This window comes from Megascapheus bottae, chromosome 4 (assembly GCF_031878675.1).
Source record: "Megascapheus bottae isolate mThoBot1 chromosome 4, mThoBot2.hap1, whole genome shotgun sequence".
NCBI lineage: Eukaryota > Metazoa > Chordata > Mammalia > Rodentia > Geomyidae > Megascapheus > Megascapheus bottae.
This window is the reverse complement of record NC_143512.1, coordinates 38,055,721-38,079,798: the sequence shown is the minus strand read 5'-3', so window position 1 is coordinate 38,079,798 and position 24,078 is coordinate 38,055,721. Positions and strand designations below refer to the sequence as shown.

Genomic DNA, 24,078 nt, shown 5'->3' with positions numbered 1-24,078 from the left:
TATCATCCACTTTTGGCCAAGTTTTTCTTCCTACACTTGAACCCTAATTATACCTTTATTCCCTCATTTGTTTTGCCTATTCTTACAGCTGAAGAATGAATCCTCCCAAATAGCTAGTGTCTGCTCAAGATATCCCAAGTTTCTGTTCATCAGTTATGTTAACTAACATTTTTTTATATTTCCTACCTAAGTACTTCCTGCTGGACAGTATCTTTTTGTCTCATTTTCACTCTTTATTTCCAAATTTATTTGCAATCACACTAATTTAGGGATTTCCTCACTATCAAAAATATTGGAATATTCCTAGGCCTTGAGCCCTTTCTTCAGTTTCTATTCTAACATGGCCATAGATTTATTGTCCAAAATGTAATTTCCTTTGTTTTTTAATATTCCCAGTGTCTTGGCATTACAAAGACTTGATCCAGAATAGGTAAAACTATATAATAACAGGGAAAATCTAAGCTTTACCAATAGTTAATCAAAGATATGTCCTCAGCTTCTCTAGATATCGGATTTATCATCTGAACTTTTTAATTTATGGATTTTAGATTGTTATAGATTTAGATGTTGTAGAGATTTGCTTTCAAATGTTTACTGACTCACTTTATCAAGGGCCCCTCTTGATTAGGGATGTAGTCAGATATAGAAATAAGTTGTTTTAGATACATAAATACTTGACCAAAGAATCTAAAGTAGGCTTAGTAAGAAAAACAGGTTTTTATAACCAGATGGAGGTAAAGGAGAACAAAACAAGTGGGTTAAAAAGATTCATCTATGGCATCCACTTTCTGTTTCTATAACAAAATACCTGAAGCTAAGCAATGTACAAAAAGAGAGAAATTCAGTTCAGAGCTTAAGGGGCAAAAGTTAAGGATCAGGCAGCTCTACTGATTCATCTCAGATGAGTACTCAGGGTAGACTCATATGAGAATGTGCAGAAATCATAATAGGACAAGAAGCCAGAAGAGGACATTCAGGCTTTCTCCTTTCTTTACTTTTTTTTTTCCTTCCTTCCTTCCTTCCTTCCTTCCTTCCTTCCTTTGTCTTTCCTTATTTCTCTCTCTCTTCCTCTCTCTCTCTTTCCCTCTCTTCTTTCCTTTCTTCCTTCCTTCTTTCCTTTTCTTTCTTACCTGGGGGTCAACTCAGGGCATTAGCACTGTCCCTGAGCTTCTTTTGCTCAAGGCCAGCACTCCACCATTTGAGCCACAGAATCACTTCCACCTTTTTCTGTGTATGTGGTACTGAGGAAGCGAACCCAGGACATCATGCATGCTAAGCAACCACTCTATCCCTAAGCCAAGTTCGCAGTCCAAAGCTGGAAACAACATACTCATAAAAATCAGACAGGGTCCCTGTGAGAACTAAGTTAATCCCTCCTGAAGGCAGTGTCCTTGTGTCCAAAGTACCATACAACAGTCCCCCATCTTTTTTTTTTTTTGCCAGTCCTGGGCTTGAGCTCAGGACCTGAACACCAACTTTCTCAAGGCTAGAGCTCTACCACTTGAGCCTCTGCACCACTTTCGGCATTTTTTTTGTACGTATGTGGTACTGAGGATTCGAACCTGGGTCTTCATGCATGCTAGGCAAGCACTCTACCACTAGGCCAAACTCCCAGCCCAAATCCCCCATCTCTTAAAGTTACCTTTACTTCATTGCTGGCACACTGGGGACCTACTTTCTAGAATACTTTTAGGGCCCACACTCGGATCATATCTAAGACTTAATGCCAGTTATACTGTGATATTATCTTATTAGAAAGAGAAATTGGGAGAGAATAGAAACAAATCCGCTTTGATTATAATAGGAAGCCAAGAACATTGCTGATGAAGTTTTCTCCCATCTCATTCCTAGGCACCAGCTTCTTCCTCATGATACTTTGGGAGTTACAACTCCACCCAATTCTACTCTTAAGTTCCACACTGAATTAATTTCTTTAGAAGAACAAGAGGTGTTTTTTTTCCTCTTTTGATATTTAAATCTGATTTCTAAGGATTTTTAGATAGATTTATGCCTCGCCATATTAACTAGACAAGTATTCCTCTGAATACTTGCTAGCAGGTATTTTCTTAGTACTAGTCTTAACTCTACCTTTAGAAAAGCAAAACAAAGCATAAATGGGTTTTCAACATCCCAGCTTCAATATGTGTTTCTTTTATGTTCTTAAAAACAGTAATTTCCTACTCCTTCAGAATACTATTTCCTCATTTTCATATGTAAATTTTCCCTAAAGAAAGTTTTTCTTGTTTTTTTCAAGTCCAATTCTAGTAGTTGATATAAACACTTTCTAAAACCAGGTTTCCAGTTTTGCCAAAATATGCTTAAGCCAAGGACAATTTACTGCCTTTCCTTAAACAATTTTTTTCACATCATATATTTATTTATTTACTTACTTATTTATTTTGTCAGTCCTGGGGTTTGAGCATTGTCCTTGGGCTTTTTCAAGGCTAAAGCTATACCACTTGAGCCACAGTACCACTTCCAGCTTTTTTTTATGTATGTGGGCTTCGTGCATGCTAGGTTAGCACTCTACTACTAGGCCAAACTCCCGGCCACTACATATTTTTTTTTGCCTATAATCTTTTGCCCTCTTATCTAATATTTCCTTTTAATCCATAACAAATTTTGTTTGGTAACTCAAGTCGTGAGGGTATTCAATCTTATGACATATAAGCAAAAGTGGTAAGAGGGAAAGAACAGAGTATTTCTAACTTCTTAAATCTTATATGCAAAACAGGAGCTTATCATACACAGAAATCTTACAATGAATATATTTGGGGAATTAAAACTTGCTATATCATATTTTTATAAATCTGAAATTTCTTAAATTAGATATTCTTAATGATAAGAAATTTAGTGTCCTGGAGTTTGCCTATGATATTCTAAGCTTCACTAAGCCTCAACATCCCTTTGCATTACACCTTTATATTATAAGCTTATTTTTCAGGAAAAGAAAAACCAATTTTGTAAGTACAAGAGCAAAATAAAAATTACCCAATAAAAACCAAGAGCAGTGGTCTAAAAGAAATTTGACAACAGAACTTTAGAAAAATATATGTTTACTTACATAATCATGGAAGGCTTTTGCTTCACTTGAGTGTTCACATGTTTCCCGTCGCTCTGGAGCTGCACAGTAGAGATCCCAAAATACACTAAAAAAGTAATTATGGGAACATTAAGAATAGCATATAACATCAATATGATAAATCACAATCCTAGAATATGAAACATATATTATACTTTATACAAAATTTTTCTTCTTCAAGAGAGGTATTTTTTTTAGAAATTCAAATTCAAGTGGAGCTTTTTGTGCAGTAATATGGTAGCAATGAGATATTTTACAGAAACAGTATTTTCCTAAAAGGATAATCTTAAATAGTAATTTTGTGTGATATAATTATAGTGCTTTCCCAGTTATCTACAAAGAAGACAAATAGTAGTAACAATACCATACTTCAAACATTAAGAAATAAAATGGCACACTAATTATTTCAAGATAAATTTGTATGTGTGTATGAGTATGCATCTATGCATGCTAGTTCCATGGCTTAACTAAGGTTAACTCAGGTTAACCTTAACTAAGGTTTTGCTTAACATTTTTGCTCACCACTTGATCCACACCTTCTACCACTTGATCCACACCTCCAATGGGTATTTGTTGGTTAGATAAGAATCTGTCCAATTTTTCTGTCCAAGTTGGCCTCAAAACTTTGATCCTTTAAGTCTCAGCCTCCTAAGCAGCTAGGACTATCGGTGTGAGCCATCCATGTCTACCTTGAGAGTTGTTATTCCACTTACAAGCCAATGGCTTAACATTAAATTACATTGGCATTCCGATGCCAATGGCTCATGCCCATAATCCTAACTATTTAGAAGGCTGAGATCTGAGGACTGAGGTTTGAAGCCTACCCAGGCAGAAACATTTTGGAGATGGTATCTCCTAAATGACCATCAAAAAACTGGACTGGATATATGACTCAACAAGTAATAAGGAAAAAAGCCAAATAAAAGGGTGAGGTCCTGAGTTCAACTCCCAATACTGACACAAAAAATTATATTAGTCAAACAAATAAGAAGATTCTAAAATTCACCATTGTTTTATCTTGAAATTAAATAGCAACATTGGTTATTAAGTTTGAAAATATCCATTTTAACTCATTTTTCAGTAACTGGTTTTAAAACATGCTTCTTAAAAAACAATGCTGTTCGATCCCCAGTACCCCAAAAAAAAAAAGACCAAAAAAAAGTTAAAAAAAATCATAATGCTAGAAGAGGGAATTGAGAGGAAGTGGGGGGAGGGAAATGGGGAGAAAAATGAGAAGGGGTACCAATGTGCGAGAAACAATGTACCTACTATCTAACGAATGTAACTATAACCCCTGTATCATAATGCTGTATCCGACTTTGGTACCTGGTATATTGTATGTATGTTTATTTGTTTATTTGAAATAAACAAATGATGATTGGGAGGGGCTGGGGAGAGAGGAAGTAGGAGAAAAACGAGGGAGAGGGTATCAATGTTCTCACGAAGTAATGTACCCACTCCCTGATGAATGTACTATAACCACTCTATACATCCTCACAATAAAATATAATAAAAAATAAAATAAATCATAATATTCTGGTTATTCTTCCATTCATTGAAATAATAATAGTAAGTATGAATTCATAGTTTAAAAATAAAAAAGCAAATGTCTGAAAGTACTGATTATAAACAAAGGCAATTATAATAATGATAAAATATTTTTATCCCACATTTGTAACTCCATACAAGTGAAAAATAGACTAAACAAAGTGGTCAAGGATACAGGTGTTAGACTAGGAAATGTCTGAGAAATAAGCCAGCTTTGCTGATTACCTTGACTAAATTGTTTAAATGCATCAGAAATACAATTTCGCCATTATGTAATGAGATTATTTTAGAAGATTATAAAATGTGAATACAATGTCTACCACATAGTAAGAATATATTAATTAATATCATCAGTATCAGAAAGAGTTTTCATCATTGCTTAAAAACATTTGTTTGTGTGTGTGTTTGTGTGGGTGCATTTGTGTGTGTGTGTGTGTGTGTGTGTGTGTGTGTGTGTGTGTGTGTATTTAAGGCAGGTCATTTTGGTAACTACACAGCTAATAAACAATGAATATGACAGTAAATTTTTGGCTGGATCTTTGTTTTTTAACCTAGAAAATTCACTTAGTCTGGATTATCAGCAAGGAAAAAAAATCCCAAAGGTCTTACAACATAAATTCGTAATTAATTCAATAAAATAAATTACCCTCAGAAATGAAAACCACTAGAGATTGAGTACTGCCATAATTTTCTTTAATGCTTTATTTTCTTTCTATAATGCCTAAACATAGAAGTTACATTGCATAAGTTATTAAATTTTCATAATTACTATGGATAAATGCTGATGCCTCAAGTTATAGCAATATGATTATTAAAAATATGAATTTATTTCCTAAAGGAAGAAGTGGGCTTTATACTAGGTAAGTCTCATAGCAATACTTGATTTGTCCTTTGTTGAAAAGACTCATTAATTTGCTTTAATAAGTTACTCTGATGACTAGCTCACTCAACTTATTTCTTCATTCACAAGAAGAGCAAGAGTGAAATGTCTAGACCTTCTAGACATACATTCTATACTACTTGAGATGGTGATGATGACTGAGCTTGTCAATTCTAATCCCTAGTTCTGTTTACTGGTTTATCTCTTCTACTATTGATTTCCTTTATAGGAACATAGCTTTGCACTTTGTAAATATTTGCTAAAGAGGTTTATACAACAGGAGAAATCCATTTTCAAATAATCTATAGAAAAAGAGGCCAGAGGTCATAAAGTTTTATCAAACAACTTTGTTAGTCCATCAACAAATCTACTTTCACCACATAAGCAAGTAGTAAGTTTTTGGCAAATATTTGCTATGCCAAACATCTGACCTCAGTTGCAGCCACAGTTCCCCTGGTTAATGGAAAAGGGCAATTTAAATTATAGTCCTGAGTTCTTAACATAAAATAAAGCCCAGTTCAAAAGAGTTAAGGATTCAAAAGGTTGCATTTGCTGGATTTAATGACCATGGTAGTGGCCTCACTATACACAATGATCAGGAAAACTTAAAATCTGGGTATTTCTCTGGAAGAGGGATGTATAACTTGCAAGTCTCAGAGACTTCATGACTTCAAAACATTTAAGAACTGATTTATATAGAGAAAGTAGGTACCTCAAAGAGTACATGAATAGTTTTAGGTGAAACAAACTAAAAACATTAAAAACTGACACTCCTATATATTTTGTATATGTTGAATTTAAATAATAATTTAAATAATAATTAATGTGCCAATAGTAATGCAGCAATTATTTTGAATGTACTGGCTATCTCCAAACCTTAAAAGATCAACCATGAAAAAGAGATCTTTTGGATCTATATGTGAGTAGAAAAAGAAAAAAACAATGACAGGCTTAAAAGCTAGAACAAACCAGCTGAAAACAAAGCAAAGCAAAAAGTTAAAGTCTAAAGGAAGCCAAAGACCAAAGCAGGCAATAAGTTATTATCAACCATAGTATAGAAATAGGTTAAGTTCATCAGAAGTGTAGTCAAAGAGAAAAAGGTACACAAAATAAAATTAGTGCTGTAATGGAAAAATCATTAAATCCTTACTCTGCTAACCCACTGATGCCATGCGAACAGATGTTTTGAAATATTTATGTCATGTGGTGCACATCATGGTAAAGGTCTCAACATATGAGGAAACTCAATGACTTTCAGAAAGTAGGTAAGGATTTACCTTCTAAATGTAGACATTATAAATTTATATGACATAAAATGGGAATTTGGCTTTGTAACATTATACAACAGATCAGTCATAAAACCTCAGGCAAACAGCACAATTATGGTGCTTAATTATAATGAACCGTTGCTCCAGATACAGGAACAACGCCCAAAGGACTGCACCTGTTCCTGCCATATATGTATGTGAGACAAACAGAGGAAACCCACAACCACAACTGACCAAGTGTGGTTTCATTCATCACAGGAGTTCTAGAAAGACATGCTTTCAGGAGAGAGATTAAAAAGGTGGTATTAAATTATGTACAAGGAAGCCATACATATGGTACAACAAGAGAGGTTTGGTTTTCTCCTTTTAAGAAAGATGCTGAGAAATGCATATATAAGGCACTTAAGCAAGAAGTTCTCCTACCAAAAGAACACAAAACCAAAGAACAGAAGCCATGCAAAAACACCTCTTCTACCAATTACTGCTACAGAAAGCACACATTGTGCACACTGGTGCCACAATGAATTGATATGTACTATGAACTGATAGACACTGAATACTGTCTAACAACTTTTCGTGTGTTCTTATCTAGTTCTCCCTCTGGGTCTATATGTAAATATTTCTAATATTTCTTTTTGCCAGTCCTGGGCTTGAGCTCAGGGCCTGAGCACTGTCCTTGGATTTTCTCAAGGCTAGACCTCTACCACTTGAGCCTCAGCACCACTTCTGGCTTTTTTCTAGGTATGTGGTACCGAGGAATCGAACCCGGGTCTTCATGCATACTAGGCAAGCACTTTAACCACTAGGCCAAACTCCCGGCCCCAATATTTCTAATATTTTAGAACAATTTCTACTGCTAAAAAGTCAATACTACCTTTGTCAGTTTCCTTATCAGAAGTCCTTCTGTTTTGAAAAAAGAAAAACTGAATTTCTTGCCATTAAGCCTACAACTATCCCTATACCTTCTCTTCCTTCAGTGGAAGAGATGATCAGTCCATTCCTCTTCCTTATAATTCCTGGGTGTTCTTTCTCCCTCATTTCCCTGGTGACTTACATTATTAGTTATCCCTTCTTTCCTGTAGCATAAGCCTCTTCTTACTGCCTTCTCCTTGCAAAAATTAAACATAGTAATTTCTCTTCCACCTAAATGAAAACCTTCTCTTTCAAATCTAGATCTGACACGTTTACTCCTCATTACAGTTGAACTTTTGAATGAATTTACCATATTCACTGTTTCCCACTTCCCAAATTCTCTGTCACGTCTGAATCTGGAAGTCTCACTTCCTGGCTCATTTCTCTTCTTGCATGTAAGCCATCAATGGTCTTTTCACTATATTCTAAAAGAGCATGTTAAGCCTGTTATTTTACCTTTCTACCATGCTTGGCACTCAGTAAATCCTCTTTCATCTCAAAACTTTTCTCTTTTACTTTCTTTCAAGCTCTACTCTCCCATCTTTAGTTAGGCTTTCTTATCTCCTCTGTAGCCTCCTCTTCAACATCCTTAAATGTTAATGATACAAGCTTCTTCACAATATTCACTTGTCTCTTCACAAACAGAAAATAACATTCACTCATCCTCCTCTCTGTTGAACATCAAAACCATATAACCAGCTGCCTAAAAGTTAGCTGGGTAAAAGCCAACAGGAGAGCCTCATCAGAAATCAGCTATTCTGGCATTTGGTCTTGAACTTGTAGCCTACAAGACTATGAGAAAGTAAGTTTTCATTATGCTTAAGCTAGCCAATCCATGGCATTTTCTTAAGCCAGTCTTAAAAAACTTACATACATGCTACTCAACTACATACATGCTACCCAACTTCACCAAATCCTGTCAATGATACATCAAGACTTAGATCTGTCACATTCTTCCACTTCACTTCCTCCCTGCTGATTATACAGTAGATTCTCTGCTCCTCATTGCAATAGTTTCCTAAGTGTTTCTCAGCATTTGAACGCTTTCCTGTTCTTTCACTATCTACTCTATAGAATCAGATTAATATTGGTAGGAGGAATATTGACATGATTAGTCACCTACAAGAAGATTTTTAAAAACCTACTTGTGTGGGATCATCTTTTTAATTCAACTCAAACTTCCAGTTTGCTTTCCCAGCCTCACTCTTTCTACTCTCATATTTTGTTCATATATTTTATTGTAATTAATAGAAGGGTTACAGTATATTCACCAGATAGAAGGTGCATTACTTCACAAGCACTGATAAACTTTCCCATGTCTTAGTCCCTTTTTCCCTCCTCCCACCCCGGCCCTCATCTTGTTTTCCCCCCTTCCCTATCCTATTTCAAATAACCAAATAAGCATATATACAATATATCAGTTAATGAGGTAAAATACTGTAACAATTACTCTCATTATATTTTATACTCTCTTTGTTCCTCACCTCTGGTCCCTGCAAGTAATATAATCTCTTCAGAACACTCCCCTTCTCTATCTCTTCATGTCTCTTGGTTAGCTCATACATACTTAATTTGACTTAGATAACAACTCCACTAGGTGAAATGTATTTGGTATATGTCTATATAGTACTCTGCTTTTCCTCCATGCAGTACTTTTTTCTCACTGCTTCTTGCGCTTTTCACTTTTCCCAGCAGACTGTCACTAGCAAGAAAATTGGAATGTACATCTGTTTTATTCATGGTATCCATAGTATCTAGCACAACACTGGGTACATGCAAGGCATTCAATAACTATTTGTTGACAGTATGCAATAAATAGAGAAATTTACTTAAAGACTCATGAGAAAATAAAATTTAAATATGTACCAACCACCCACATGGTAAAAAAAAATACAAAGAGATAAAGGTATAAAAGGTACTTTTTAAGGAGAAAATGAACAAAACAGGGCCAGGAGTTTGGCCTAGCATTCCTGAGGACCCAGGTTCCATTCCTTGGTACCACATACATAGAAAAAAGCCAGAAATGTTGCTGTGGCTCAAGTGGTAGAGTTCTAGCCTTGAAAAAATCGCAAGTACAGTGCTCAGGCACTGAGCTGAAACCCAGGACTGGCAAAAAAAAGAAAAAAGAAAAAAAGAAAAAAAAGAAAAGAACAAAACCCTGCTAAACATGTATTTGAATCACTCAGTATCTGCTGACCACTACATCAGAGAACTGTTTATCATAAATACGCTTTTCCATTTTGAGAAAAAATGGAGATAAATTTATTTTGATATCTCATTTGTAACTTACTCATCTCTTGTTCTCTGATTTTTTTTTTTTTTGGTCAGTGGTCCTGGGGCTTGGACTCAGGGCCTGGGTCCTGACCCTGAGCTCTTCAGCTCAAGGCTCCTTCCCTACACTTGAGCCACAGCACCACTTCCACTTTTCTAGTGATTAATTGGAGATAAGAGTCTCATGTTCTTTAGTGCCCAGGCTGGCTTTGAGCAGCAATCCTCAGATCTCAGCCTCCTGAGTATCTAGGATTACAGGTGTGAGCCAATGCACCCAGCTTCTCAGATCTTTTTGTTTGTTTTATGAGTGTTATTGGCTTATTATAGCAGATGTCAATCAAATCATAATTTCCCACTCTCAATCTCATCAAAGAAATTAGAGTTCAAAGAAGAAAGCTAGATAGCTGCCATAGCAAAGCTTTTGAAATAGACCTGTGTAGTAGCCTAGCATTATGAGAAGAAAATAAAATTAACAGTAATAATAATAGGACCTTGTTTTCTCTCTAGCCACACATTATGTAAGTAAATACCAAAAAGTTATAGCTCTCTAGAAGCCAACATGAGCCCTCACAAGAAATCAGCAAATCTGGCATTTGGTCTTGAACTGTTAGCCAACAGGACCATGAGGAAACAAGTTTCCATTAAACTTAGGCTTATTGGCATTCTATAACATTTTCTTATGCCAGATTTAACAAACTTAAGTAAAAAATCAAGATTCCATATACTAACCATAATTTCATCTCGATTCAATAGAAATATCTTTAAGTCAGGGACAGAAGTATGGCCTAGTGGTCGAGTGCTTATCTAGCATACACAAAGCCCTGGGTTTGATTCCTCAGTACCACATATACAGAAAAAGCCAGAAGTGGTGCTGTGGCACAAGTGTTAGAGAACTAGCCTTGAAAAAGGCCAAGGACAGTGACCAGGCTCTGAGTTAAAGCTCCAGGGACAAGAAAGAAAGAGAGAGAGAGAGAGAGAGAGAGAGACAGAGACAGAGACAGAGACAGAGACAGAGACAGAGACAGAGGAAAAGAGGGAAGGGAGGGAGGGAGGGAGAAAAAAGTATCTGTAGGTCAATAATATCAAAGCCAACCTGAGCTGGCTACCTTGCAGGTAGCAATTTTGAAAAACGAATAATAAAAGGAAACATAATTATAAACAAGTATATTACAAGTCCATTGTAATGTGTTACTAATATTAATAAGATATAGATTAAATATAGATACTTACCACCACCAAGAATGTAAGAATCCCGGTGGTTCCCCCAATGTGATGTTTTTTTCCCATCTTATCTAAAATGAATAAAAATGATATTAAATACTTTCCCAATGATACTTTTTCCATATACACACACAAATTACAGAAGCAATGCTTTTTACATTTAAAATACCATAGTAATTTTTAAGTTCATAATTTTCATATTATCCTTTACTCCAATTTTCAAAGTACTCATTTCACGTACTAGTTTGTAGAATTAATATAGGAGAGAAAATAGAGCCATTATTTCTGTGAATTTGCTTCTCACAATGCCAGTTATTAAGGTCCTATATTAGCCCTGACTCCATGCTCTCTGAGATTCTGACAAGAATCTATTTGTATACTACCTTAATCTTTCATTAAATAGGTTCCTGTTAGGTCCCAAACACTACAAGAGCCTCTTGAAAGAGACTGAAAATAAGACAGGACAGCAGTAGCAATTCATTCTAGTGACAATGTTAACAAGTTTCACCTTACCTGTTTCCAAAACAACTAGAAACAGATCTAGTCCCCACATCCCCTTTCAGAAGCGCCAACAAAACCTCTCCTTAGAGGTGGGAAGCTCAGTTCTACAAGGCTAGTCTCACTTCTTAAGGTAACAACAATCACACAGCTCTTTCTCTCCTTAAATATCTAAGGCTCAGTTATGTGACCTTTCACCTACCTTTAAAAATAAATAAATAAATAAATAAATAACCATACCTTTTTATTTTGGTTGCCAGCCCTAGTGACTGTTTGTGACAAAGATTGTTTTTAAACAACTTTACACTATTTTCCCTTTGGGGTTTTTAAACATTTATTCATTTACATACTTTTATTACATTTTCTCCATTGAAATGCTTAACATGCATTTAATAAGCATGTGGATTGTGACTATAGCACAACTCCATAGACCCTCATTCAATAAGAATATTTAAAATATATTCCTTTTGGGCAGAATGAAGTGTGTGTATAAATGTTGCTATATGAACTGGGAAAAGTTACTTCAGTTTTCTGTGCCTTATTTTCCTGACATGCAAAATGGGTTAGTGATAGCTAACTATTTCAAATGGTTGTCATGAAGACTTAAGCTGGTAAAAGTGACAAACACTAGGAAAACTGAATGACATGTTGCAAATGCCTGGTAACTGACAACTGTTGTGATTATTTTTTCCATTATCCAGAAAAGCACACATATAAAAATGTATTATAACATCACTGATATAAAATTCCAGTGATATTCCACATTGAAATATTCAAGTAGTTAATTAGCAAACAAAATTTAGCTTACTAATCAGAATAATATAAAACACGTTGGTATAATTTTTTTGAAAAGAAAAAAATCACCCTGACCAAAAAAATTAAGTGAAAAACAATGAAAATTAGTTAAACTAGTAAATATATAAATTAAAATGTAAAAAAGAAAAAAATCAAGATTAGAACTAATGAAGAATTGCCTATGCTTCCAGTAGAAATGAGAAGAGTAAATGCTAATAATTTAAACAAAATTAAGCTTTCATTTATTTACAAGTATTTAGAAACTTGTAATCACAAATCACAATGAGATGACAAAACTATTACAGAAAGGAGTGGGAGAAACAGTGGGAATCCTTGGCATAGGGAAAAACTTTCTAAGTAAAGATCCAGAAGCACAGCAAATCAAAGAAAGACTTGATCAATGGGACCGTATCAAACTAAAAAATTTCTACACAGTAAAGAACATAGCCAATAAGCTATAAAGACAGCCTACAGAATGGGAGGAATTTTGCCTGCTACACATCAAACAGTGGCCTAATATCTAGAATATACATAGAATTTAAAAAATTAGTCAAAAAACCCCCAACAATCCAATTAATAAATGGCTAAGGAGCTAAAGAGAATCTTCTCAGAAAAAAAAAAGTAAAAATTCCCAATGTACACATCAAGGAATGCTCAGCATCTCTGACCATAAAGAAAATGCAAATCAAAACAACACTGAGATTACATCTCACTCCAATTAGAATGGCCATTTATCAATTAAAAACAAATGATAGCAAATGTTGGGCAAGATGCAGCCAAAAAAGAATCTTAATACAGTGTTGATGGGAATCTAAACTTGCTCAAATCTTGCTGGAAAACAATATGGAGGTTCCTCAATAAACAAAATATAGAACTAACCTATGATGCAGCAATTCCACAAACTAAGATACAGGAGAGCCACCAGTACAACCATATTTATTGCAGCATTATTCACCATCGTCAAGGTATAAAATCAGCTCAGATGTCCTTCAGTGACCAAACAGATCAAGAAAATATGGTATGTATACACAATGAAATTTTAATCATTCATTAGAAAGAATAATATTGAAACATTTATAATGAAATGGGGAAATGGTGTTGTGGCTCAAGTGGCAGAGTGGTAACCTTGAGCTGAAGAACTCAGGGACAGCACCCAGGCCCAGAGTTCAAGCTCCATGATCGACAAGAAAAAAAGGAAAGACTGTGGCAGAGACACAAAGGATGCATGTTTTTCTTGGCATGTGAAGGCTAGACTTAGCTTGTAAACTTGTAAGTGAATGTTTGGTAGTTCGCAAGCATATACAAATGTATATGAAATTGAAATTTGGTAGATTCAAGGAAGAACTGAAACAATATAATTGCCTTAAAAAGGCAATGTCAAAATTCAACAAAATGAACACCAGGAATCCAGAACTAGAAATATGTGATGGGGTCAAGGGAAAAAGCGGTAGACTAAGAGGAGAAGAGAAGGAGAATGGAGTCAAGAATTCAATGTATATCCTACAAAATTAAAAAGAGCAAGGAAAGGGGTGAGTAGAGGAGGGATGAGTGAGACTGATGAAAAGAGTGACATTGATCAAGATACATTAGTCACCGGATAGCCAAAGTTCATGTTAAATAAAAGTAAATTAGAAATTGGAGGTCTGAACAGGTAGTTATATAGGAAGAGACAAAATAAGAGAAAAAAATACCACATTTTAGAATTGTAAGCTAGATCCTAATTTGAATACTCCAAAGTAGTAACAAATAATTTGTCACACAAAAGGTGACAAACATCTAAGTCTTTTATCTAATAATTTTAATTGATCAATATTACATCATCTTGGTTCATAAAAATAAGAGATTGTATTTAATGATACTTATGAGAATTAAAACCGATGCCCTGCGAGTTATAATTTAGTCAAAAACCTTTGTCTCATTAGTCTCCCAATGTTTGCCTTACTATCTTTCTACTGTCTGATAGCTTTTTGAAAATTTGGATCTCAGACATGAACCCCAGCTACATTAATATTCAGATTATTACCACAGGAAAATATTCTGACTATAAAAAAATATTCTGACTATATATTGCAGCGAATTTTTCAAAGTAGTGTTCTTACATTTCATCTTAGTCTTGGCTTACCTACTAAAATAAAGCCAGTATTTCTAAATAAGTATGGTTCTTAATTAAAAGAAGAAGAATGTAAGAAAACTTGTAGAGGAGTTAAAGCAGCATAACTAGGTTTTAATGCCAGGGTGTGTTACAGGCAGGATCAGACTCAGAGTCTAATGAGCCCCAGTGTACCACATCAGTCACTGAGCAGTCTCCTTCAATGCATTTTCACAACCAATCATCAGCTATTTCAGGAGATGAAGTACTCTAAGAAACTATCTGTACGGCTTATATTTGATATGGTCTTTTATCAGAGGAAGCCTGAAGGTAATCCATGTGTATTTTTTTAAAGAATTACATCTTATTATGCCTTAGAGGAACTAAAAATGTTTCACATAAATCAGTGCTCTCAGCCTCATAATATTTTTTAACTATATAGTGAGTAGAGTTCATCCTTCTCATTTTAAAGTACAAGTATGTGCCAGAAGAAGCAAAAACTTTGGTCTATCACTCAGAAGCTATTCTTTTATAGTTTTTGAATGAACAACAGTTCCAAAGAAAACCTGGTTCTCCACACACGTTTCCATAGTGAATGGTATCACTATTTTCAAATAAACAACTATTCCAAATCTTGCTTATTTACAAAAAATGTATAAATCAGTGCTCAAGACAAAGTAAAAAAGAACTCTGACCCATAATTATACTTTCATATTCACTGAAAGTGTTAGAGAAAAAATGAAAATTAGAAACAACCCAAGAAACATTTACCAATAGTAAGTAAAAAATGTTTTGATACTTTTATGAATGAGAAAGTTATCTGTAAAGGGCTATTTCTATTGATTTTTCAAGTTGCAAGATTGGAAAACAAGACGTATAGTGTGAAATTTTTCTTGTTTGAAAATAAATGTCTACAAATGTCTGTGCATATTTGGGTGTTTTATATTAAAGAAATCACACCAAATTTGCAACTATTTTCTGGGAAAGGGTAATGGGAACATTTTACCTTAAAATTATAGTAATTATGTATTTTAGACTAACATGCATTAATAATTGAGAAATAGCTAGAAAATACCCCTAAATGTTGACTGGTTTTTTTTCTGTTATACAGAGCTTTATGTACTTCAAGCTCATTTAGGTTTTGAATGGCATCTATGTCAACAAGTTCCTTTCCTTTATTCTATTTTCCTTTAACCAATATCCCCATCGCAACATTTCTTCCCCAGCTGAAAGGTTTTTCTTGTTTAAATATCCACCACTCCTCTTTATCATTTGATTGTATACACCCTCTTTGCCAATTACTTTTATGTCCATCTCAAGGCCTATTCTGTGCCATATTATGCATGAGGGCCTAATCTGTGGTTTGCTGCATCTATCACATTATCCAACATTTTCATCATTTGTCCAAAAACTCACAACCAAATACTGAATCACAAAGAAAAAAACCTATCAACAGAGATAAAGCATGTTACTGGTAGTCTTATAAATGACGTACAATCTACTAAAGTATTTCTTCTAGGAATTTATCCTGTAAACTTTGTCAGATGATAGAAGCTTAAGATATACACACGCACACATGCACGCGCATGCGCGCGCACAACCATTTTTCTTAACACATACTTCACTTTTATAAAAAAGAGAGAATACAACCTAGATGTTTACCAGGGAGGGGGCTTTGTAAAAATATGACACATTTAATTGAATGAAATACTCTACAACCACAAAAGGAGAATTATGATATTTCATAAGTCAGTATAATTTCCAAACCAATAAAAGAAATACAAACAACAAAGCATAAAACATTGGGTACAATCAGGCTGGAAGTTTGGCCTAGTCGTAGAGTGCCTGCCTAGCATGCACGAAGACCCAGGTTCGATTCCTTGGTACCACATGCATAGAAAAAACCAGAAGTGGTGCGGTGGCTCAGGGTAAAACACTAGCCTTGAGGAAAGCCCAAGGACAGCGCTCAGGCCCTGAGTTCAAGCCCCGGACTGGCAAAAAAAAAAAAAAACAAAAAAACACCAACATTGGGTATCATGTATACAAACTAGGTAAAAATAACACAATGAGCACTTAACTTTTTATCCTTATTTGCTTTTAGCAAGCTATACTGCTACTGAAAATTTACCTAGTATCTTTCAACTCCACCAATCACATTCCTATAATCCGTTCTCTGCTTGCAGCAGGTATTCTGGAAATTACGTTTCTTATCCTTTTTGTCAGCTGGTTCTGGTTAAGTCTGACATCAGGAAATTGTTGCCAGAGATGAAAAATTGGGAGAAGAGCTGCCTTCACCTCCAAAAGAGAAGAAACCGCTCAATACTCAACATACCCCCAAAAGTAGACTTTCCAATTTTAAGCTTCTTGTGCAGTGAAGTGTGAGATTAAAATCTAGAGATAGAGAAGGGATTTAAATAAAACTAATCTGGTTAAGAAATCCTTCCACAATTTATTGATATCCTTAAACTGCCCATATGCTACAGGTAAAATTAAGACTTGAAAAAGCCTGTTGGGTACAGAACACTAAAATAGTACATTTGAACTTTTTGTTGTTCATAATTAAGAGATAATGTCACACACACAGACACAAGGTAACAGACCTAATGATATAATTGTTTTACTTTAAATTTTGCAAAAATGCTTATAATTTATATAAAAGTGCAAATATCCTACCATGGTATGTAAAAGTCTTTCTGTTCAAGTACTGGAAGGATATACTACCCGCTTAGAGAGAAAAAAAAAAAAACTCAGAAAGCCTTCATAAAAATATAGATCTCTAAGTCATTGAGGTACCAAGGGGAGGAGCATTTAGGCAGAATATACCAAAGAGAATATACCATGTCTAAATGATAGAAGCTTGAGGTATACACAAGCAAGAACCAGCTGTTACATATCACAGAAATTTTAAATGTGAAGGAGGAAATAGGAAGCTACTATAATTTCTAAAATGTGTACAGTGTTATCGGTAATGACCTCTCACAAACACACCTTCATGCTTTTACCTCCAAACTCAGATAATTTAAGGAAACATAATTTTCATTATGTTTATTTTAAGTAACTATTAAAAATAGTATTTCTTTGCACTTTTATTTTGAAGAACATGTAAAAATCGTACAAGTAAGGATAAAAATCCCTTTACTTCATTAACATACCATTCCAGGAAACTATTAGTCAGGCAAGTATATTCTTTTAAAACTTGTACTATTAATAAGTATGTACCCACACAAATACATTCTCTTGTTTTATGGTCAAGGGTTTCCATACAACTGGTATCCTTGCACTTTTACTATGCAATGTTTTAAAAGTCTGTCTGTATAAACCCAACTAGCTTCAACTTAATTCTTTACTTGATGGAAAGCCTATACAATTAGCTTAAACACTCTCAAGGTTCATTATTTAAGCAATGAGAATATATTTTTACAGTGCCATTTAGAATTGAGTTGAAAAATTGAAGAATAGTTCTGAGAAACAAACTCATATTCTGACCTATTTGTGAAAAATAGTTAAGCCTACCCTCTTATTTTGCATTTATAACACATGATTTGTACCAAGTATAGACAAATAAATAAAAAGTATGATTTGGACCAAGCACAGACAAATAAATAAAAAGTAATTTCCAAAACAATTTGATCTCAATTCAAAGGAAGCTACAGCTAGAGCATAGCCCTTATCCTTATCCAGAGGACACTGGCAGCCACATGCAGTGTATGGGGTCCAGGACCTTATCCTAACCAAAAGGAAACTGTGGTTATAACACAGCATTTAGTAACAGGACCAATTTACTGTTTGATCTCCAAATGAAACATTAAAGAGAAGGATCAGGTGAAAAGGGAGAAAGCTCACCACAAACAAACTAGAACAGCCAGTGTTTGCAAATGCTGAGGAAGATAGATTTCTGTCATGCTCTGGGAGCCCCACTTAGGCTACCTGACACATTTGTAACAGGGCAGAATAACGCAACTCCAGGTCCCTGTTGCTAGTTCTCAGGAGTTCCCTGACCTCTATCAACTTATCCTCACAAAGACCCATGAGAACATAGAGCCCTGAAGTCTCATCTGAATGAGGAAGAAAAACCGACTCAAAAACATAAGTTCATTTTGTATCTCTTATATTATTGTTGTTTTCTTTTTACTTTTACTTTTCATTTCTCCTATTTCTCACTTACAAAGTATTCAGCTGGTAGTTTATTCTACTTCTTTCTTCTGATATTCTTAGCTTTGCCATTCCTTCTCAATCTCTAATGAGTACTTCCTTACCTACAATTTATATATATATATATATTTCTACTATATATTTGCAACACTCACATTCCACTCCTCTTTTCCCCATCATATGCTTTCCTTACTGCTTTCCTCGAAATGTTTCCTTTCATTAACTAACTTTTAACTTATAAAAAAAATTTCTCTTTCTAACCCCTTCTATACTACAAAAGAATATTGGTCCCCTTTATGCACAACTTGATTATATATACATAATGATGTCAAAGATATTTTACATAAATACCTAAGAATTAAAAGTGGTGAATGTTATTGCTGAGTTACAGCCTCAGGCTAGTGGTAAAAATTATGTATTTTTCTGGTTGGTCCTAACAAAATATAGGTAATGATTCAACAGTAAGATGTTGGACAACTAAAATCCAAAGCCCCAACTTAATTCAAATATTCAAACTTCCATGTGGAAACACCAGAAAAATACCACAAAAAGTCAACAGTCACCTAACAAAGGATCTGAATGACTTGAATTATGAATAAGAATGATCAATGGTATGAAAGCAAACACAAATAAAGACATTATAAAAACATAAGAAAGTGGCCAGGTGGCTAACGCCTGTAATCTTAGCTACTCAGAAGGGTGAGATCTGAGGATCACGGTACAAAGCCAGCCCAGGCAGTAAAGTCCATGAGATTCTTATCTCCAATTAATCACTAGAAAATGGGAAGTGGGACTATGGCTCTAGGGGTAGGGTGGCAGCCTTGAGCTGAAGAGCTCAGGGACAGTGCCCAGGCCCAGAGTTCAAGCCCCAGGACCGACCGAAAAAAAAAAAAAGCAACTAAATGAATTCAAAGATAGTAGAAGTAAAATGCTAAATATAATCAAAGTCAATGTAAATAAACACCTAAATGAACTCAAAGCATACAGATAAACAGCTAAACAAGTTCAAAGAATATATAGATAAACAGCTAATAGAAATGAGGAAGCGAATGCAAGACATGAAAAGGGAACCCAGTAGAGATTAAAATCTTTGGAAAAAATATCAAACTGAAAACCTGAAAATGACAAATACAGCTGGAAGTCTCTGTAGCACGGTAGATGAAGAGAAGAATTTTAGGGATTGAATATAAAGCAGAACACTAGTAAAATCAGAATAGAACAAAAAAAGAAAAATTTATATAATTTTCAAAAGTGAAAAACAAATGTGGGCCAGGAGTTTGGCCTAGTGATAGAGTGCTTGCATAACATGCACAAATACCTGGGTTTGATTCCTCAGTACCACATACATAGAAAAAAGCTACAAGTGGTGCTGAAGCTCAAGTGGTAGAGCTCTACCCTTGAGAAAGTCCAAGGACAGGGCTCAGGCCCTGAGCTCAAGCCCAAGACTGGCAAAAAAAAAAAAGCACAAATCATAGACATAGATGAAGATGATACAATAGCTAAAGGTGTAAGAAATGTATTCAATAAAATATTAGCAGAAAAATTCCCAATCTTCAAAAAAAGAAGCAGAAGAAGGAGGAGGAGGAGGAGGAGCAGCAGCAGCAGCAGCAGCCTAACAGGACAGATCAGAAAACCTCTTCATGTGGCTAGTTAAAACAGTAAGCAAAAAAGAAAAAGTAAATAATACTGAAAAACTTCAACGCAGTCACTTATAATAGAAGGTCCATCAAAATAACAGAAGACCATATCTCTTAACACAAATCTTATTTCAAGTGCTGAAAGTAAACAACTGTCATCTTAGAATACTGGGAAAAGCTATCTTTCACAACCAAAGACAAATGAAAACTTGCCATGATAAACAAAAACGAAAGAAGTATGGGCACCTAACTAACACTACAGAAAAGAAGAAGGAAGACGATCAACAAAAACATGAAAATAGAGTTGAAAATAAAAGATATAAAAGATGACAATATGACTCAAAAGGCAAGACCAGGACCTGTTAACAAAAAAAATATTGCTGCCAAAAACAAACACTGGTTTAAAAGTGAAAATTTTGAAAAAAGACCTTCCAAATAAATGAATCACCTAAACAAGCAAGAGTCAATATTCTTATCTGATTAGGTAGACTTCAAATCAGTTGGTCAAACTAAACCAGAAAAAAGTTAATAAAAGAAATAGTCCATCAAATTGACACACAAATTAATATTTGTACACCTTAGAGTACACACTTCATGAAACACTCCTGGACTTAAATAGACCTCAACACAATCCTAGACAGATAGATCATCCATAGATAGACCACCAAATAAACTCAGAATTAAATGACACTATAGACCAAGTAGATCTGACAAGTATCAACAAAGTATTTTATCCAGCAGCTGCTGAATGCACATCTTCTCAGCAGCCCATGGGTCTTTCTCCAAAATAGACCATCTTCCAGGACACAATGCAAGGCTTATTAGCACATTTTAAAAACCTGAAACTACACTGTCCTGTAGCAGACTACAATAAAATAAAATTGGAGTTCATCAGCAAGAGAAATTTCAGAAAATATTCAAACACACAGATACTGAACAACACCCTTCAGTTAGTGGATCACTGAAGAAAAAAGGAAAATTCAAAAGTTCCTAAAATCTAGTGAAAATTCAAGTACACCTACCAGAACTATTAAGATACAATATAGGCAGGACAAAGAGGAAAGTTTATAGCCATGAGTACTTTTACAAAACAGAGAGATCACAAATAAATACCTTAATGACACTGTTCAAATTCCTAGGAAAAAAAATTAGCCAAACCAAAACTGGCAGATGAAAAAATAAAGGCTAGAGTAGAAATCAATGAAGTAGAGACTAAAAAATTATATGAAGACTCAGTGAAACAAAAAATGGTTTCTAGCTGGATGCTAATGGCACATAGCTATTCTAGCTACTCAAAAGGACAGTATCTAAGGATCATCATTTGCAGCCAGTCTAATGGGGACAAATTTGAGACTTTTCTCTCCAATTAACTAGCAAAAACCAGAAATTGAGACCTGGCTCAAGTAACTGAGCACCAGACATGAGCAAAAGAGCCTGGCAAAAGTTCAAGCTTCTGTAGCAGTGTGGATGCACGCACATGCACACGTGAGTGTGGGCACATACACACACACACACACACACACACACACACACACACACACACACACACACACACGCACAAAGCTGGTATTCTAAAAGATGAAGAATGAAAAATCCATGGCCACCCTGAAGAATGGATATAACCCAAATTATAGGGGAACAAACAGGCTACTCAAAAGTATAAAACATATGAGATCATGAAATAATATCCTGAAATAAACAAGAAAATCTAATTAAAATAGATATATTGCTAAATGTTTCAGATACAAGAAGATATAACAAATCGCTAATTACAAATGAGATTGAAATAGCAACAGTTTCATAAAAATGAAAAGCTCAGACCTAGTAGATTCATGGCAAAATTCTGCCATGGTTTTATACCTTTATAAAGTCAACTAGGATTTAGTTGTTTTAGTTTTAGAATTTTTGTTTGTTTGTTTGGTTGGATGGATTTTCTTTCTTTTATTTTTCTTTGTGGTATTGAGGATAGAACCAGAGTTCCACATAAGCTAGACATGTGATCTACTACTTCAGACAACTAACAGACCTTTAAGAACAATGAAAACCACTACTTCCCAAACTTTTCCATAAAATAGAAGGGAATGAAGGCTGGAAAGCTAATTGCATGAAGTCAGTATTATACTCATCTCAGTACTAGACAAAGATACCACAGAAAAACAGAATTACTAAACAATTTCTTTGATAAAAAGCAGACCAAAACTTCTCCTGCTAACAGAATTGAACAGTACATCAATAAGAACATACACCAGGATCAAGTTGGTTTCACTTCTGATATGCAAAGTTAGTTCAACATATATAAGCTGATAAATGTAATATAGAAAAAAAACAGAATCAACACAAAAAGCACAAGATCATTCCAATTCATGCAGAAAATGAACATATGCAAGTCAATACATTTAACACAGCACAAAACAAATTCAAAGAGAAAATCTAACAAATCTAAAATCTGACAAAATTCAACATCCCTTTATGATAAAGGCTCTTAAGAAATGAGGAATGGGATACAAAAATGTATATCAACACAATAAAGATACAGATATTTAATATATCAAACATATATAACATGTTTGCAATTGTAGGAACATATGGGGTGTGGGCATATTAAAAGGTGAGAAGGAAAAGTGAATGTTAGATGGTAAGCAATACTGAAATGTAAGACATCTGCTAATGAAGATGGCAAAACAAAACTCATTGGAAGCTGTGAGGGGTGAAGGATAGGGGAAAGCAAGAGTCAGTCAAACTGATCAATTTATACTATGTGCAGGTGTGAAATATACTAATGAAGGCTCTTGAAATATGTAACATACACTTTAATGCAAATGAATGTTAGGAGGTAAAACATGTCCTGTCTAGGATGCAGATACTTAGCAGAGAAAGGCAAAATGAGAGGATAAAAGAGGCTGAATATTATCAAAAACCTTTATGAACATGTATAAAAATAAAAGCAAAAAGCTTGTTTACTTTGGTTTGGAAACGGATGAGGGAGATTGGCAGGGATTAAGTTTGATGAAGGCACACATGGATATGTTGAAATGAAACTTCTTTATGCAACAATTGATGCTAATTTTAAAAAGAAAAAAACCTTCAATTTTCATACACACAAAAGTTCAGCTGATTTAGAGAAACTCTCGGTCTGGTGTTCATTTCAGTTGTGTGTTTAAATCATTGTGTGATAGGCTAGTGTTAAGAAATGTTGCAAAATTAGTGTTGTGAAAACATGTTGGGGCGGTGGGGGAATGATGCTCAAGGTAATCCTTCCAACCAAAAAGTGTAAATTATTTGCTTATCAAAGTGATGAAGTGAAAATTTTAGATTTTTTCCAAAGTGAGTGTCTTCTTCACTAGCAGAACTTGCATAGCATTATGCAATCACTGTATTTAAGGAAAAAGAGCATTAAAATAAGATTTTGTTTTCAGTGGACAGTATTAATGTGTACAACATAGCTGTGAAAATAATGTAGCCTACATTGTGAGATTTCAAATTATGAATAACTCGGATATACTAGGTAAACTGGAAGAATTTTGGAGTATTGAACCAATACATTTTGACCTTAATTTGCTTTTCCTCAGTGGTAATCTTCTTGGACTAATATACCTGCAGAAACTGAGTCCATTGTTATCTGTTTTCAAGTTAACTGGTTTCTTTCATACAATTCAGCCAGACTAAGAATTCAGAGATGCCTTGGTTTTGTATTCCAAATCCAGAGAAAATAAAATCATAACATA

At 34.6% G+C, this 24,078-nt stretch overlaps 1 protein-coding gene across 5 annotated transcripts in view; it reads right to left on the bottom strand.

Annotated features, from left to right (window-relative positions):
• Ssbp2 (single stranded DNA binding protein 2) overlaps positions 1-24,078 on the bottom strand; it is a 219,667-nt gene that overhangs the window by 118,104 nt on the left and 77,485 nt on the right. For all 5 annotated transcript variants that reach the window (XM_090331683.1, XM_090331684.1, XM_090331686.1 and 2 more), the window contains exons 3-4: positions 11,192-11,253; positions 3,065-3,149 (exon numbers count right to left, since the gene is read on the bottom strand). In XM_090331683.1, coding sequence (XP_090187809.1) covers positions 3,065-3,149; positions 11,192-11,253 — 147 coding nt within the window. The remainder of the gene's footprint in view (positions 1-3,064; positions 3,150-11,191; positions 11,254-24,078) is intronic.